Below are 17,244 nucleotides of genomic sequence, written 5' to 3' on the forward strand. Positions count from 1 at the left end.
AGCTACACCAGTGCAGGAAGTCTGGGCTGGGGTCTGACAGATTAGGGAAGCAGCAGCAGCCCAGTGGGAGACTTCCCTGAGTCCCTGGTGGAAGCAGTCAAGCTGGGGGGCGGGGGCAGAGGACTTGTGCGACCGGACTGAGGGAGAGTGACAGACAGCCTGCTCCCAACGTCCCCTCAAGCAGGCAACCAATACATGGCTCAATTTCTTATAAATTTATTACATAATAATATTATAATAATTATCAATAATAATAATATAAGAAACATAGATCTCTGTGGGGTGTATCACAACGTCAGGGTCAGGAGGCCTCAGGGCTGGAGCAGGGGCGAAACCCCTGGATGGAACTCCATACAAAAGGAGGGGTGAAGCGGAACTGACCCTGTAAAGTTAAAAACCCAAACTGAACGGAACCAAAAACCCACAGGTGAGTGTGAGACTGAGTGTGTATGTGGCAGTCTGTTACAGGGACTGCTGTGTGACCTGGTCTGTTAGTGAGTGTTAGTGGGTGTGACTCTGTGCCCAGGGAAGGGGGCCGGTGGGCCAGGGTGGGGCAGGCACAGGCCTGCGTGCCAGGCCCCTGGGCTGTGAAAACATCTGTTTTCTGTCTTTTTTTTTAAAACTTTTTATTAAAAAAAGCTAGAAATATAAACAGAAACTTGTGAGTGACGTGGATGGAGCTTAGTCTAGACTCCAGACCCTAGGTTTAAAAATGTCCCAGGGCCCCCTACCCCACAGGTCATTGCTGAGTGTGAGGAGTCACAGTAAGGGGGCTGGGGCACGCTCAGGGATCTCTGACTCTCCACAGGGTTTGTGGTAGCCTGACTCTAGGGGTCCCCCACAGTCCCCTCGGAAACCCAGAGGCCCCTGGGGCCTCTCCAGGCAGCAGGGAATCACCAAGGACACCTGCTCAGGCCGGGTGAGGCTCTGGAGGGCAGGCTGGGCAAACAGTAGGACCCAAACCCAGGGCAGCCTTTCTTTGGCAGAGGCGCAGACCCACGCGTGCGCCCTGGGCCCGCGCCCCGGTCCCCGCCGGCTCGGAGCGGCCCCTCCGGCCGCCCGCGGTCAGGCACGCACAGGGCAGGGTTCCCGCCCGCCCGTCCGGCTGCGCCTGCGGCTCCGCGCCCGCACAGGCGGGACCGGGCGCAGGCGCGCGCCCACGGGGCGGGACCGGGTGGGACCGGGCCTTGGGGTCCTAGGCAGGGAGGTCTCTCTGCTGTGGTTGCCCAAGACCGAGAGCAGGAGTTGGACCCGTCCTCCGAAGAGACCCTGTGAGGAAGATGGCTGGGGTTGGAGAACCAGGGCCCGGCCGGGCGGTGCCGGCTGCCCCTCCCCGCAGAGCAGCACCTGAAGGGTGGGTGGAGCACACAGAGCTCAGCGGGGGCGGCCGAGCCGGGGGCCCCGGCCCACCCCAGACCAGCTGGAGTGTCCCCTGCCCCGTGTGGGGTGGCAGTGAGGGGCCGCGATGGAAGACGGAGCCGCGGGGGCAGCGGGGGCTCGCGGGGGGCAGAGACGGCTACGGACAGAGATATTTGTTCCTTTGCTCGTTCCAAATATAGAGTGGATTAAAATATGCAACACAGGGGGCTCCTTGGTCCCCGTCGAGAACCCCATGTCTCCCCCCTCCCTCCCCCCAGCCGCCAGGGCGTGTCCTGACCTCGCATGCTGGACCAGGCTCCCCCCTCCGGGAGGGCGGCCGCCGGGAGCTGCGCAGGCGCTGCCGGCCCGGGCGCCCCGCCCCGCCCTCCCGCCGCCCCGCCCCGCCCGCTGCCACCGACTGCGGGGCTCGGCTGCCCGGCTGGCGGGCCGGCTCCGGGGGGGGGGGGGGCGGGGGGGGCGGCGGCGGCGAGCGGGGCGCTAAGCAATGTACAGGGCAAGTCTCCGAGCAACAGCAAACAGGACGATTCATGCAACATTCCTGGCCCGCGGACGTGGGGGCGGGCGCGGCCCGCGGCCCGGGGCGGGGCCCTGCCGGCAGGGCGGCCTCGGGCGGGAGCGGCGTCAGCTGCCCTCCAGCTGCCGCAGCGCGCGCTCGATGTTCATGCGGTGGCCCACGCGCGTGACGCCCAGCTCCACGAAGTCCTCCTTGGTGAGAGCGGGCAGGTGCGCGCCCTCGATCTCGTGGTCCTCGAAGCGGTCGCGGTGCTCGCCGAGGTGGATGCTCTCCAGCCAGTCGCCCACGTCGAACTTGCTCCAGAGCTGCAGCGGCTTCTGCTGGAAGGGCCGGCGCGGGCCGGTGCCGGGGCCGGGCGCGGGCGAGGGCAGCGGCGACGGCGACGGCGAGCGGCTGCGCGCGCTCACGCTGCGCACCACGAAGCGCACCTCCTTGGGCTCGTGCGGGATGGAGAGGCTGGACGACTTGAGGATGGTGGGGGGCGTGAGGCCGAAGGGCCGCCCCACGCCCCCCGCGCCCGCCCCCAGCCCCTCCACCCGCTCCAGCGACGCGGGCTTCACCGGGCTCGGGGCGCGACGCGCCACGGGGTAGCGGCCGCCGGGCCGCACGGAGAAGGAGGCCCCGCCGCCCGGGCCCCCGGGGCTGCGCTGCGCTGAGATGGCGCTCAGCTCACCGAGGCTGCTGAAGAGCCTGCGGAGGGAGAGGGGGTCAGGGCCAGGCGAGGGCGCGGACACCGGACGGGCAGGGGGGCGCGGGCACGGGCAGACGCCCCACACCAAGGCGGGACCGCTCGAGGCTGCGCCCCGCCCCGCCCGCGGCTCTGCTCTCCGGGAGACCCGAGACCTGGCCGGCTTCAGGGACGGCTGGCAGTGAGGCCCATGACACGGGGGACAGAAACCATGGAGCACTCATCCACACAAGGTAGGGCACATGCGGGCGTGAGACACCGGCACACGGGTGACAGGAAGGCGGCCCCTGCGCGGGACTAACCCACGGCGCCGACGTGGGTCGCGCGCGTGCAGCGGCAGGACTCCGGCAGCGCACACACAGACACGCAGGAACAGCGGTACCTGACTCCCCAGCCTCACCTGGCAGGACCTAGGCCCTTCCTCGGTCTGCTAGCGGGAAGGCCGGCCCTTCCAGAACCCTTCATCCCATCCCTACCCCTTACTACGGCGGCATGGCGCTCGGGGGCACCAGCTCCCACAGCCCATGCAAAGCAGACTGGGGAAGCCAGGCACAGCACATGGACCGCAAGAGGCATGGGATGGGCATGCTCACTTACACAGCCGGCGCTCGGGACCACCGCGCAGCTAGACAGAGCAGCCACATGCAGATGGGCAGGAGAGAGCAATGAGAGAGAATGTTAGCAGGCCAGGCCCACAACCACACGATGGGCAGCCAGATGCAGGACCCCTGCCGGACCCCCGGTGGAGGGAGGGGTTCGGGAGGAGGTCTCAGCTACTGCGAGGTGCTGAGGGAGGGACGTTCTACGTGTGATGGGCAGACCTCAGAGAATCCTTGGCCTGCCTGCATGGGAACAGCTCTCCTTTAAGCAACGTAGACAAGCGCAGGCAAAGGACCTCCCTTCCTGGGCTGACCCAAGTATCCCTCATCTGAGCTGCTGCCTCCCCTGGTGCTTTGCTAACCAAGGGTCACAATGCCCGTCCCACATCAGCTCCAGCGCTCTTAACATTGTCCTCCATTATGATTTGGTCATCACATGTCCCCCCAAAAGGCTCATGTATTTAAAACTTGGTCCCCAGCCCATCAGTGAGTGGATCATGAGGGCTTTGACCTCATCAATATGCTAACCAATTGAAGGTTCATCATTTTAAGGAATTATTGGGAGGTGGTAGAAACCTTCAGAGGTGGGGCCTAGTTAGAGGAAGTATGTGCTTGGGAGTTCTGTCTCGTCCCAGACTCGTGTCTGTATGCTTCTCAGAGGTGAACAGCTCTGCTCTACTTCTGCCACTGTGATGCTCTGCGTGCGTCCTCACAGACCCCCAATGAGGCTAACGTGCTGCAACCATGACCCAAAACAGATTCTTCTACCTGTTTGGTGTTTATGTCGGCTACTTTGTCACAGTGACAAGAAAGCTAACACATTCCCCTCCATTAAAGCAGGTTTTATCTTTCATCTCCGTATAGATGGTCATCCCCTCTCCAGAAATCCCTCACTCCCACTCTCCATCATTTCCATCTGTTCCACAGGCTGTTCCTCCTTAGCCTGTCCCTGCTGCCTTCTCCCAATTCCCTACATCCAGAATAGAGCTCCCAGAAGAGGCCAGACAGTGCCTCCCAACAAAGGAGTGGGGGTAAGAAGTAGGGCCCCAGTAGCAGAAGCAAGAAACAGGCAGAAATACCAGAAGAAACTCACTGCTGCCATGGAACCTAGCCCCACACTTCCAGGCAAAGTGAAGTGGAGTCCAGAGAAGGTAGTGGAGTTGGGAGTGCTGCAGGGACTGAGATTATGAGGGAATCACATTTGTGTGGCCAGACTGTAAGGAACCATAGAATAGGTTTAGAAATGTTACCCTGCTCCTAACACCAGGACTACATGCTACCACAGGATGGGACAGCCCAGGACTCAACCCAAGAGTTCAGTTCCCATGTTGTGATGTCTCAGATGAGACATGGCATCATGCTAAGTTTGACCACAACTGAGCAGTGAAGGCAAAAGGTACAGGAAGCTGTTTGGCAGTATAGTGGGAAGGTTCAGCCGGGGCCTAGAATAGAGTTTAGGTCTAGGAAGGCCAAGTTGGGAAGAGCAAAACTGTGCCTGCCAGCCCTCCAATATGGTCACAGAGATGTGGAGTCCTGGGATGGGTGCAGGCGTCCATCAGAGGTATACCTGTATGCACAAGGCTGAGAAGCTACTGGGCTAGGAGTAGAGAGAAGACCAGTTACCTTCTGACCATCTGCCACCCATGTTGGAGACCTCAGGAGGCTTAGAAGAAATGCCCAAGGAAGGCTATTCCTTCCCACAGGAGGGAATGGACAAGGAACACACAGCCTGGGGTCTGCTCACCTCGCTCCTATGGTAGAAATCCCTGAAGTGTCCAGATCTGACTTCTATGTGCTTCCATCTTTGTATACCATGCTTGACAAGTGTCATTCCCAGTTATCTATCTTCCTGGTTAAGCAACTGCTACCTCTGTAAGGACTTCTGGCCAACTATCCTCTAAGATACAATTCCTCACCAAGTGTCATGACTTGAGTCCAGATTGCTCAGTGAAGTATCTACGACTCCCAAGGTCTTTCCCACCAGTATCTGGTATTGTCCTATCTCACTAACTACTGAGAATCTTGGCCAATGAGGTCTGGCACTTCTAGGCAGTCACCAACACCGGACCTGTGGCTGACACAGTCATCTGTTTCTCTTAAAGATATCCTTCCTGGATGGACTTTTCTGGCTCCTTCTCTTCATAGTCTGCAGTTCTCCTGGGCCACATTATCTACTCCCACCCTTTGCTACAGCTGATGTGCCCAGAGATGGCATATGTGAGGCACTACCAGTCTTTTCTCAACTCCAGTTCAGTAGTCTATGCTCTTCTAATATGCCCCTTGCCTTGGTGAAAAGCAGCCCATCTTTCCCACTTGAGAAGCTTGGAAGCAAGTAATCTCCCCTATCTTTTCACCCCTGCTATGGATAAGTCACCAACCCCAAGTATTAATTCAAGTACTCCTTATCTCCTCTGGGTCCAGGTTCTTCTTCACGCTCTCATGGCTTTTTAGCTTACCTCTTTTCGTCTATTATTTATAGCTGCTAGGGATCAAATCTAGGGCCTCATAAATGTCACAAAAGCTATCACTAAACTGCAATCCTGGCTTCTCACTTTTTAAGCTATTCTCCTTGAATTCTGGTATCTGGCACAAATCCAGGGATAATGCATTGAAAAAAACGCACCATCTTTAAAAAATAACACAGCCTTTTCCTCCTGAGCTTTCCCACTTCTGTCAGGCCATTAGGTACCAACTGCAGGAAGAAGTTCATACTCAGGCCTGGCATCCACCTCAGGCCTTCTTCCTTTGCATTCCTGTGGTAAATGTCTAGGTCTGGCCAGGCGCTGGTGGCTACTCAGGAGGCTGAGATCTGAGGATTGTAGTTTGAAGCCAGCCGGGCAGGAAAGCCCGTGAGATTCTAATCTCCAATAAACTACTCAGAAAAAGCCAGAAGTGGTGCTGTGGCTCAAGTGGTAGAGTGCTATCCTTGAGCACAAAGACACTCAGGGACAAGGCCCAGACCCCTAGTTCAAGCTCTAGGACAGGTACAAAATACAAAAAAGAAAGGAAAAAAAAGTCTAGGCCTGTAGCCTTCTGCAACTCTGGGTTCCTCAATAAAGAAAATAATCCTTGTAAGAACACAGAACTAGTCATGGCTCTGCAGCTTCTGTGTATATCTCTTCTCCTGCCACCACCTCACTTCTCACCATCCGGGCCTGTTTACGTCTCCAGCCTTGATGTGCTCCAGTGTTTCTTTATCTTCTGTGCACCATTCCTGTTCCACAAGAGAGCTCAGGCAGGGTCATAGTGAACCCTGGATCCACTGCCCACCTGGGCACTGCAGGAAATGGTTTCCCAAGTTCACAGGGCTTTGTCTGGATCCCTGAAAAACAAGCTAATAGGTAGGACCCTACAGCAGACAGCCAGTGCAGGGCTTCTCAATCATCTTTGGGAAAGTGAGCTTGCTGTGAGACATAGTAATCCTAAGTGGTCTGGAGAACACAGCGTAACCACATTTCCTTCCATACAAGCTGAGAAGTACTCAGCAAAGAATCTCTTTGAATTTGTTTCCAATCCTATTTCTCCATAAACGTTTTTCAGATGTGAGGGTCCGACAGATAGATATAAAACTGAAAGCCACTAGGAATAGTAGTACACCATTTAATTCCATCACCTTGGCAGCCAAGTCAGGATGCTCTTTTTTTTTTGCCAGTCCTGGACCTGAACTCTGGGCCTAGGCGCTGTGCCTCAGCTCTTCAGCTCAAGGCAAGTGCTCTACCGCTTGAGCCACAGCGCCACTTCCGGCTTTTTCTGTTTATGTGGTGCTGAGGAATCGAACCCAGGGCCTCATGCATACAAGGCAAGCACTCCACCACTGAGCCACCTTCCCAGCCCAGGATGCTCTTAAGTTCAAAGTCAGCTCTTAAATTCAAGGCCAGATTGAGCTACATACTAAGCTCCTGTCCCAAAAGGGGGAGGGGAGTGGGGCTGGGGTGGAAGACAGGCAGGGCTAAGGATGTAGCTCAGTGGTAGAGTGCTTGTTTCCTGGCATGTGCAGGGCTCTGGGTAAGCAAAGCACTGCTGTAGGACTCAAATTACATGTGAAAATCAAGCTCAAGTATGGATCCTGGAAGACAAATGGAGTTCAGAGATAGGTGTGGGCCTCTTCATGAACAGAGGAGGGGCCTAAAGACCAGTTGTGGAACTCAAAGTCAAATCTGAATCAATGGCCAAATGCAGCCTTAGAGTTGGGTCTGAGATTCTGAGTAGACAAATGGTCTACTGCCAGCAGGGCTGGACCTCAAGCTGGAAGCATAGAACAGGTAGTCTACCTGGGATAAACATTCAGAAGGCCAGTGATCCTGAACTTGAGGAAACACTCAGGATGCTGGTATCCTCCAGCTACTACACTAGAACCAAAGATGGTCTCACTGTGAAGGAACTGATCATATCTTCACAAGTTAGCAAACTTTGGCCTCATGATATATCTACAGGGCAGTTTAACTCCCAAAAGACCAAAGCTGCAGAACACCTTTGCCTAGGACTTCACAGTCTGGTCTGAGCCTCTGTGGAAAAGGCGGGCAGTAAAGGGCATTTGCTTTTTGGGGATGTCCATAGAGGGGGGGGGAGGAGGGGGAGGGCAGGGAACAGATGAGCCTGGGTAGCAAAACTCGGGGACTACACAAGAAACCAGGATTGCAACTCAAAGATGTGATCACTGACAAGATAGGTCCTAGTAAGGAAGCAGCCACCCCTGGATATCACAGTACCACACACTGTAGACAATTCTCTAAAAGGTAGGTTTCCCTAGTAGTAAGAAGTAAGCACTAGACTCCAGCGATCACTGGCTGCAGGTCAGAAACTGATACGTAGCCCTGGTAGGCATCACGACAGGCTGGACACAGCTTGTAGCCAGAAACAAAGGGACTAAGGTGGCCAGCAGGGGAGACTCCACAGAGGGTTGTGATTTTGCTCAGGTCCAATAGTGAGAAGGAGCCCAAGAAGTAGAAGAGTGGGTGATAACAGAATAAAACACAGAGGCAGAAGAGGAGCACAGAGCAAAAGGGTGGCTTAGTGCAACCGAGCCAACTGACAGGAGCCATTTATTGTATGCATGCTGATACCTGTGCTTGTGTAGCAAACATGTGTCTGCCTTTTCAAGGTGGGATTACTGAGCATAAACCCAGAGTATTTCATCAGAAGGGACTTAAGGACAGAGGCTCCAAATAAAACAGGCAAGACATGCTACCACTTACTGGATGGAGTGACACTCTATGGAACCTGTCTTATTGTCTGGAAAGTGGAGTTTATATAATTGTCCATCTAAAAGAGTGGTTATAAGGATTTAATAATGTGATTTGACATCCTCTAGTGCCCTGCTGAGCACATTTATTTTTCTATAAAGGACTCATTAAGATTTAACCTAGTCTAAACACCTGGCAGCAGTGGCAGGCAATGTTAGCTCCCATACAGGGAGTCTCATGTTCTACAGCTGATGTGGCACACAGAGGACAGATGGGCCTTCCCAGAGGCGAAGGGCTTGCCTAAGGAAGCGGAGCTGAGACATGACCTGTTAAAAGAGTTAAAATTCTGGGGCTGGGAATGTGGCTTGGTGGTAGAGTGCTTGTCTAGCATGCATGAAGCCCTGGGTTTGTTCCTCAGTACCACATAAACAGAAAAGGCCAGAAGTGGCGCTGTGGCTCAAGTAGAAGAGCATTAACCTTGAGCTGAAGAGTTCAAGCCCCAGGACCAAAATCAAAAAACAAAAACAAAGAAAAACAGGCTTACTTTCCAGCAATCTGTAGACAGATAGAAAATGGTCTTGCCCACCCAACCCAACTGACATCTGAGGAAGAAGAGTACAAGGGGTGGGCTGGGAAGGTGGCTCAGTGGTAGAACACTTGCCTTGCATGCCTGAGGCCCTGGGTTTGATTCCTCAGCATCACATAAGCAAAAAGAAAAAAGCCGGAAGTGGTGCTGTGGCTCAAGTGGTAGAGCACTAGCCTTGAGCTGAAGAGCTAAGGGACAGCGCCCAGGCCCAGAGTTCAGGCCCACTACCGGACACCCCCCCCCAAAAAAAAAAAGAAAAAAGAAAAGTACCAGGGGAAGTACAGAGTGGCAGAGTAAGATCCTTATCCCTACTGAGGTAAACACCAAACATGGTGAGAGGATGAATCGAGACAAGGTTCTGGCTGAGGAATCACCTGGAACCCATCCCACGATTGCCCAGATGCCCCCTGAGACCCAAAACCAGTGACAAGAACTAGGTTCCCCAAACACCCAATGACTCTCAGTTGTTGGATTTGTTCTCCCTTGAATGTGCCCTAAGACGCCTCCTTGGAAATCACAAAGACAGCACCAGCACTGTACTTTATTTTTATTCACTCAACATGTGTCTTTTGAGGGCCTATACTGGACCAGCCACTGTGCTATGAACCTTAAGTAGCTTTGACTTTAGGACCAAAAGGAAGATACATGGAGGGGCTGTTGAGGGAAGAAACAGAGGACAGGGGATTTGCCAATGCTGAGTCAGAAGACTCTGTCCTCAGGAATCTGGTTCTACAGAGAGGTCTAGATACCAACAGGTTGTCCTAATTCATCCACACCTATACCATGCGCATTCTAAGGGTGCCTTCCAAACTACACTGCTGGGAAGAGGCTTTCAAAAATCACTTGGGAGCTAGATGAGACTAAAGTTCCCGGAGCAAGCTCCCAGGATGACAGGATCTACCACAGTATTCCTTAACTTTCAAAGAGAGGAGTGGTAATTCTCAAGCTCCCATTTATCTTTTGGATCTTAACCTGAAAGAAGCTAGGGTAGACAGATCCTGTAAAAAAAAAAAAAAAAAGAGAGAGAGAGAGACTGGCAAGCCAGGGGTCAGTGGCTCACTCACTCCGGAGGCTGAGATCTGAGGATCGCAGTTCAAAGCCAATCTGGACAGGAAAGTCTACAAAACCCTCATCTCCAATTAACCACCAAAGAGCTGGAAGTGGAGTTGTGGCTTAAGTGGTAGAGCACCAGTCTTGAGCATAAAAGTGCAGGGACAGTGCCCAGGCCCTGAGTTCAAGCCCCAGAACTGACATAAAACCAAAACAGCAGAATAAAGGATCTGCAGTCCTTAAGCTGTGTACCACTCATGAATCTGTGAACTCTGCATTCACAGACAGTGAAGGGCCCACTAGGGTGTTCTGCAGGGCAGCAATGAGGGAGATTCAGCAGGTAGAATCCCACCCAAACTTAGGGCATAGACAAAAGCAGCCCACATGGGGAGTCTGTAGGAAGGGCTGAGGGGTCAGCTCAGGGATCTGGCAGGCTTCTATTTAGACAAGAGTAGCAGCGGCCTCAGCAGCACCCAGACCCCAACTCAGTGCTTCCCCATGCCAGGACTTCCCCCAAGTCCCCATGGTGGGGAACAGGACAGACAGAGGGACAAGGACGGGAAAGGGAGAGCAGAAGGTGAGAGGGCAGACAGATGTGACTTCCATCTATATTCTTGAGGCACTTTAAAAATCATACCCAGAAATCTGAGTTTGACTGGCTTTAAAGTGTGTCACAAGACAAATGCTCGTGGGACAGAAAAACAGGAAGTCTGTGGCAGGTTCTCAAATGGAGCATGTGTACTCCAGTACTCAAAAGGAGTCCAGGCAAGGGGCAGCTTCTGGACAGGTGGCACTGGTCACATGAAGAAGCCCCACTGACACAAGGAAGACAGGAGTGGAGGTACAGTTGGGAGGTAGAGAACCAAAGAAGAGCCAAAGAGCTGTGAGGAGGAGGGTGTGGCTCCAAAGCAGACCCTGAAACCCTTAAGGGCAAAGGCAGGTTGGGTGGGGAACCAGCTCTGCAAACATCGGGGTAGGGCCCAGAAGGTGCTCAGTCTCCACCTGGGTTCACTACTAGCACCAACAGGGATGTGGAAATCATCGTCCCTAAGGAACCTTCTATTCCAGACAGCAAAACAAGACAAGACAAACAGGTACACGGGTGGGAGTGGAGAGTGGCTGTGCCATGGAGAAATGAGAGAGGAATGTGAAGGGGGTCAGAGGAAAGCCTACCCGTGGACAAGAGGAAAAGAAGACAGGGGGCAGGACCTCCCACATCCCTGCTCACCGAGCTGCTGCGATGGGTGACTTCTTGGCAGGGTCCAGCAGACTGCCCAGGCCACCGACCGGTTCCTCCCCCAGGGAGCGTGTGTCTTTGTTCAGTTGCTGCAGGCGGGAGCTGAGCTCACTGATCACAGTTGGTTTGTCATCTTCAGGCCCAGGGAGCCCCCGGCTCTCCACCGGGTCCCCCCACAGCTTGGACCTTCTCTGGAAGAGGTAGCGAGGGCGGGCAGGCCCGGCGGCAGAGGCCAAGCCGGCAGAGGCGGCGTGCTGCTGGGCCATGAGCTCACTGTCCGAGGACTGCTTCAGCAGCGGGTCCCTGAAGGTCACCGGCCCCTTCCCCAGCGGGGACTTGAGCTTGGGCTTGGGAGGCACTGGTGGCTTCTCGAGTAGAAAAGTGTGTCCATCAGCGAAGGAGGTGTGGGTGTCGGTGAGCTCTCCGCTCTCTGAGCTCAGGGTGGACATGCTGGACACGGTGGAGATGGTGCTTGTGGTCTCCAAGTGCGGGTCGCTGGAGCTTCGGGTGTCGGCCTCCTCTACCCCAGAGTCGGCTGCGGACTCGGGGGCAGGAGGGGGCTCGCTGCCGGGCTTCCCCGAGGCCGGGCCGGGCGCCGAGGTGGGTGAGGGGCCGGGGCCTGGGGGCGGGGTGGCCAGCAGGATGCCGTTGGCAAACTCTTCCGGGGGCGGCACCAGCCCGATCCGGGCTAGTTCCTCCCTGGTCTCCTCGTCGCTGGAGGACAGCTGGGCGGGCGGCAGGTTCACGGCGAACACTAGCTCGGGCTCCTCCTCCGAGCTGCCCTGGCCGGGCCCGGGGTCCGCCGGGGCGCCGCCGGGGGGCTGGGCCCGGGGGCTGGACAGAGGCGCGGCCACCGCGGGCAGCGGGGCGGGCGGCCGCTCCGGGGCGGGCGGCCGCTCCTCCTCGGCCCCGAGCCTGCCGGGCTCCTGCCCGTTGCTGGTGGCGTGCACGACGATGAGGCCGGCCGGCCGCTGCAGGGACGTGTCCAGGACGCTGAGGATCATGGACTTCTTGTCTTCCGGGGACTTCCGCTCGTCCCGCGGCGCCTTCTCGGCCTCCCTGCGAGCGGGCACGGGAATCCAGGCCGGGCTCCGCGGGGAGAAGGCCGGCGAGGCAAGGGCCCCTCGCTCCGGGTCCCGGGCCTGCACGTCCACGAACAGGGGTCCCGGGCGGTCGGCATCGGGGCTGTGCACGGGCGTGGGGGAGCGGGAGGGCGCCTGTGAGGCCAGGGCCCGCTCGCGGGCGGCCAGGGCCAGAGCCAGGGGCGAGCTGGGGTCCAGGGGCTTGCCGGTGAGCGGGTGGATGAAGGTGGAGCCCGCGGGCCCGAGGCCGGGGCCGCCGGCCAGCGGCTTCAGCGCGGACACGGGCGAGGGGAGCAGCAGGTCCCGGCCGGTGGCGCCCGCGGCCCCCAGGAGGCGCTCGTCGATGGACCGCGAGGGCTGCAGCGACGGCAGGTCTGCGCTGGGCGGGCTGCTCTCGATGGCGCCTACCGACAGGAACACGGTGGAGCGGCGTCGCTCCTCCAGCCGCCGCTCCTTGCCCTGCCCCGGGCCCGGGCCCCCGAACGCGAGCCCCAGGCCCTCCCCGGCCCCGTAGTCGAGGCCCCCCTGCCGGGGCCCGCGGTGTGTGGGGGAGGGGTCCCGGGCGAAGCTGCCGCCGCCGGGGCCGGGGCCGCCCACGGCCAGCGCCGCGCGCTCCTGCGCGTCCTCCACCTGCAGCTGCTTCACCAGCGGGCTCTTGCGGCGCTGCGGCTTGGAAGGCGCGAAGAGGCTGGCACTGAAGGCGCCCAGATTGGCATAGGGGCTGTCGGGGCCGGGCGGCCGCGGCCGGCGCTTGGGGCGCTCCGGCGGCGTGGCCGAGGGCGCGGGCCGGGGGACGTCACCCACCTCGGGCGCCGAGTCCTGCAAGATGATCATGGAGCGCGCGCGCTTCTGCCGCTCGGGGCAGGGCAGCGGGCCGAGCGGGGGCCCGGGCTCGTACAGGCCCGCCGCGCCCGCGCCCAGGCGCGCCTCCAGGCCCGGCTTGAAGCTGGACCGCACGGTGTCGTAGGCTCGACCAGGCGGGGGCGGCGGCGAGAAGGCTGGTGGCGGCCCCGAGTCGAAGTAGTAGGGCGCGGGCGGCGGCGGTGGCGCGGTCTGCGGCGGCGGCGGGATGCCGCGGCCCTCGCGCGCCGTGTCCTGCATCGACGAGCTTCGCGGGAAGCGCCCCTCCAGCAGGGACGCCAGCTTCTCATCCTCCCCTGCAGACCAAGGCGCCCGGTGAGACCGGCCTGGGCTCCAACCTGGAGCAGCCGGGGGTCTGGGCGAACGGGACACGGGAGATGGAGGGCAGTGCGCGCGCAGGGGACACCCGAGCCCGCACCGCAGGCCTCCCTCGGGAAGCCCTGGTCCTGCCACGGGGTGAAGGAAGAGCTCTGCCGGAGAAGCCCAAAGGACAAGGCCCGATCGGCCTGGGCTGGGGCCGGGACGAAGCCGGGCAAGCCTGCTCAGAGGCCGCGGCCCGGTGTGCACAAGCAGGAGTCAGCGGAAGCCCCGGTGACCCGGAGAGAGCAGAAAGGGAGATGGCCAGAAACGAGGGGCGCCTGCGGATGAAGCCCAGGACTGTGGTGATGAGGCGGCCGTGCATCCGCCAAGAGAAGCACGAGGGCCCCGGCCCCGTAGCCGGGAAAGAAACCCTGCAGGCTCACAGGAGACCCACTCATAGGAGTGGCTGGAATTCAGTGATGCTGGGTAGGTGGGTACATGGGAAGAATGGATAAATTAAAGTGAGACTGTAAGCCAAGCACACACGGCGTACTTCAGATACACCTCTACTGACCCCCCGACCCTGGGCCAGGTGCTGGGCTTCCTGAGCCCCTTCTCAAGGCCTACACAGGCTTGTAACGAACTCCCTCCTTCCATATGCATGTCATTAGAGTCCAGTATCCAGAGGAAACCTAAGAGAAGCCCCACTCTTTCAGATACAATGTGGACGCTTGGGCTTAAGTGTGTGCAGTCAATGAGGCTGCAGGGGTAAGTGGCCCAGCCCAATCATGTGGAAGAGAGACTGTGGTGACACAACAAGGCTCTAGCGGTGCTCTACCGGGTGCTCACAACACAGACTACTTGCTCTTGACATCATCTAAATCACTGGTGAGGCCTCACACTACAACCTGCATCCAGCATGGAGGGAGCGCTGTCACTTCAAGGAACAGGATAGACTTTTGTCGTCAAATTGGGCTTTAGTTCCAGCTCTACCAGCTAGCTCACTCGGAGGAATCTGTCTCCTATCAGGACGACCTACTCCTGTCAAGGAGCCATTTGAAGTTTCCAGGGCAGGCAGCAGCACCCAAGAAGGTGACAAGGTTATCACCATCATTTTTCTGGGCCTGCTGGCCTCCACCATTGAACATATCTGAACCTCTCAGCAGTATTCCTACACAGTACATAAACATACAGTTGAACACCCACAAGCCTATATGTTAGATAGAACTATGTAGGAAAAACACGTACCTGGAGGATACAGAAGGTGGGAGTGACATGCAAAGATGAAAAGGGGGAATTTAATGCTAATGGTATGCTAAGTTCTGCCTGAGGGTAAAGAAAAGTCACTTGCCACAGCCCAGAATGAGGGCTATGCTGACACCAGAGGAGGCAAAGACCCGCTCTACTTGCTCAAAACAGCAGCAAAGGTGTTTCCTGGGCACTCACTGTTGCTCAAAATGCAGGTCCCAGATCTACTGACTTGTTACAGCTACTGTGCAGCCTGGTGTGCTCAAGGGGGACTCTGAGCAGTCCTTCGAAATGGGTACTAAGTATTTATTCTCCATGATTCTGGACAAGAGTCCTGTGGTTCCTACCCGGAGAGCTCCCAAGAGAAGCATCATGTACACAGGGACAACACACAGCCTTGGCACAGAGTGGGAACCTGGGGAGACTAACAATTCAGCCAATGATAGTGTTTGCAACTGGTGGCATTCCACACTGAGGGGGCCTGTATGTGAGCCTCTGTGTGGCCCACCTGTCAACTTGAACACAGGAGGAACCAACCAGCAGATCAAACAAGAGGCTCAAAAGCAGGTGTACAGGTCCCTGCAGTGATCTGTTCTGAGAGTGGGCAAGGCTGAGTGACAGGCTGTCCATGAGCAGAAGGGCAGGTGGGGAGCAGGGAGTGTGGGAAGATTCACAGTGGGGAGAAGCAGTGACAAATATCTTCAGATGGACAGGAGAAGGCCAGTGCTGGTCCTCCTAAGGAGCCCACAGTGGGTCAGCAGGGTGGATGCAAGATGATATGATAACTGTGCTGTGGAAAGCCTCCTTTCCCAGAAAGACATTGCTGGGGCAGGGGGTCATAAGAAAGAGCTCTGGATTAGGTATAAGCCGAGCATACCAGTGCCGAACACATGTGAAGAGGCAGCCCACTCCCAATTTGTCAGGTGAGGCATAGCCTAAGGAAGAAATCATGGAGAATGCCCAGAACTTGGGCAAAAGAGAGCAAAAAGAAGTACCACTTGACGCCAACACAGCCTGCAGTCTTACCAACTACTTTCCCCACTCTCCTATCTATAGAAATGACCTTTGGTCAGCTGGGCATGGTGGCTCATGCCTTTAGTTTCAGAAACTGGAACAATCACAGCTAAAGGCCAGCCCAGGCAAAAAGTTAGCAAGACCCCTAGCTGGGTATGGAAGTACACACATCTGTTATCCTAGGCTGGCCTCAGCAAAATGCGAGACCCCATTTGAAAAACAACTTTTAAAAGAGTCTGGAGGCAGCCGGGCCCAGTGGCTCACACCTGTAATCCTAGCTACTCAGGAGGCTGAAATCTGAGGATCAGAGGTTTAAAGCCAGCCTGGGCAGAAAAGTCCCCGTGAGACTCTTATCTCCAATTAACCACCAGAAAACTGGAAGTGGTGCTGTGACTCCAAGTGGTGGAGTGTTAGCCTTGAGTGAAAAATCTCAGGGACAGTGCCCAGGCCCTGAGTTAAGCCCCATGACCTACAAAACATGTCTTGAGGAGTGGTTCAGATGGGTAGAGCACATGCCCAGCAACCAATAATATCCTAAATTCAAACCCTAGCATTGCCACACACACACATCCCAACCCTTGTCAATACATTAAGGACCTTGCTACATGCCTGAGTCATTTATACACTGGCTTGTGTCAACAGTTCACGTCATCATCACCCAGAAAGTTCCACTTACTCTGCACTCTAAATTCAAATTCCCCTAGGCTTCAGTGACGTTCACAGCTCCCGTCAGAGCCCATTTGTGTATGTGTCTTGACACCCACCATATAACTGCTGAGCTGACCATGTACAAACATGTCTACTTCCCCAGCTGGGCCCCAAACCCAGTCCAGGGTCAGACCAGAGATTCCTGGGATGGGTGAGGGATATGTTTAGGCAGTTGGTTGGCTTCAGGGTGGCTAGAAAGTAAACCTGTGTGGCCCTGGCCTAGTCACTTTAAGTCTTCTTGCTTGAACAGAATACAGTATTCCCTCCATATCATCACTGTAAGTATTACATGGATCCATGTACATAAACATTCAGTGCTTAACATGTTTTAAATGCTAAGTAGGGGCTTCCTCTGAACAGATGGTGGGGTGAATACAGACAAATAAATAGACAAATGGGCAGCTCTGTAGGAGACAGATATACAAGTTAGCAAGGTGAGGAGCCATGCATGATCAGTAGGCAAGGCCTGTTAGACAATTCCCAGGCTGGGGTTAGAAGGAAACACAGTTAGAGGTAGGCCAGCAGCTAGAGAAGGTGATGATAAGGCCCCAAAGTGAGTAGGTACAGAGGGAAAGGAAAATCAGAACATGTCCTTGGGTGGGTTGAGGGAGGGGCTGAAAAGGGGTAGCCCAAGAAAGAGGAAAAGAGAACAAGGAGCACTGCCTAGATTGCTGGGAGGAGTTTCATGGAAAAGAACAACACCAATGCCACCTGAGGTCTTTATGAAAAGAGCTGGTGGTATCCACTAGGAGGGATGCCCTGGAGGCCATTGATGACCTTGGTGAGAGGAGTTT

At 56.4% G+C, this 17,244-nt stretch overlaps 1 protein-coding gene across 3 annotated transcripts in view; it reads right to left on the bottom strand.

Moving 5' to 3' along the window:
* Positions 1-200: 200 nt before the first annotated feature.
* Shank3 (SH3 and multiple ankyrin repeat domains 3) overlaps positions 201-17,244 on the bottom strand; it is a 59,642-nt gene continuing 42,598 nt past the window's right edge. For 2 of the 3 annotated variants that reach the window (XM_069999735.1, XM_069999736.1), the window contains 2 exons: positions 11,229-13,476; positions 201-2,584 (listed from right to left, as the gene is read on the bottom strand). In XM_069999735.1, coding sequence (XP_069855836.1) covers positions 2,002-2,584; positions 11,229-13,476 — 2,831 coding nt within the window. In that variant the 3' untranslated portion in view covers positions 201-2,001. Of the gene's footprint in view, positions 2,585-3,179; positions 3,208-11,228; positions 13,477-17,244 lie in introns of all 3 variants that reach the window. The other variant, XM_069999737.1, reaches the window with a different exon arrangement.

Source organism: Dipodomys merriami, unplaced genomic scaffold, assembly GCF_024711535.1.
Source record: "Dipodomys merriami isolate MVZ:Mamm:240054 unplaced genomic scaffold, mDipMer1.0.p SCAF_55, whole genome shotgun sequence".
Taxonomy (NCBI): Eukaryota; Metazoa; Chordata; class Mammalia; order Rodentia; family Heteromyidae; genus Dipodomys; species Dipodomys merriami.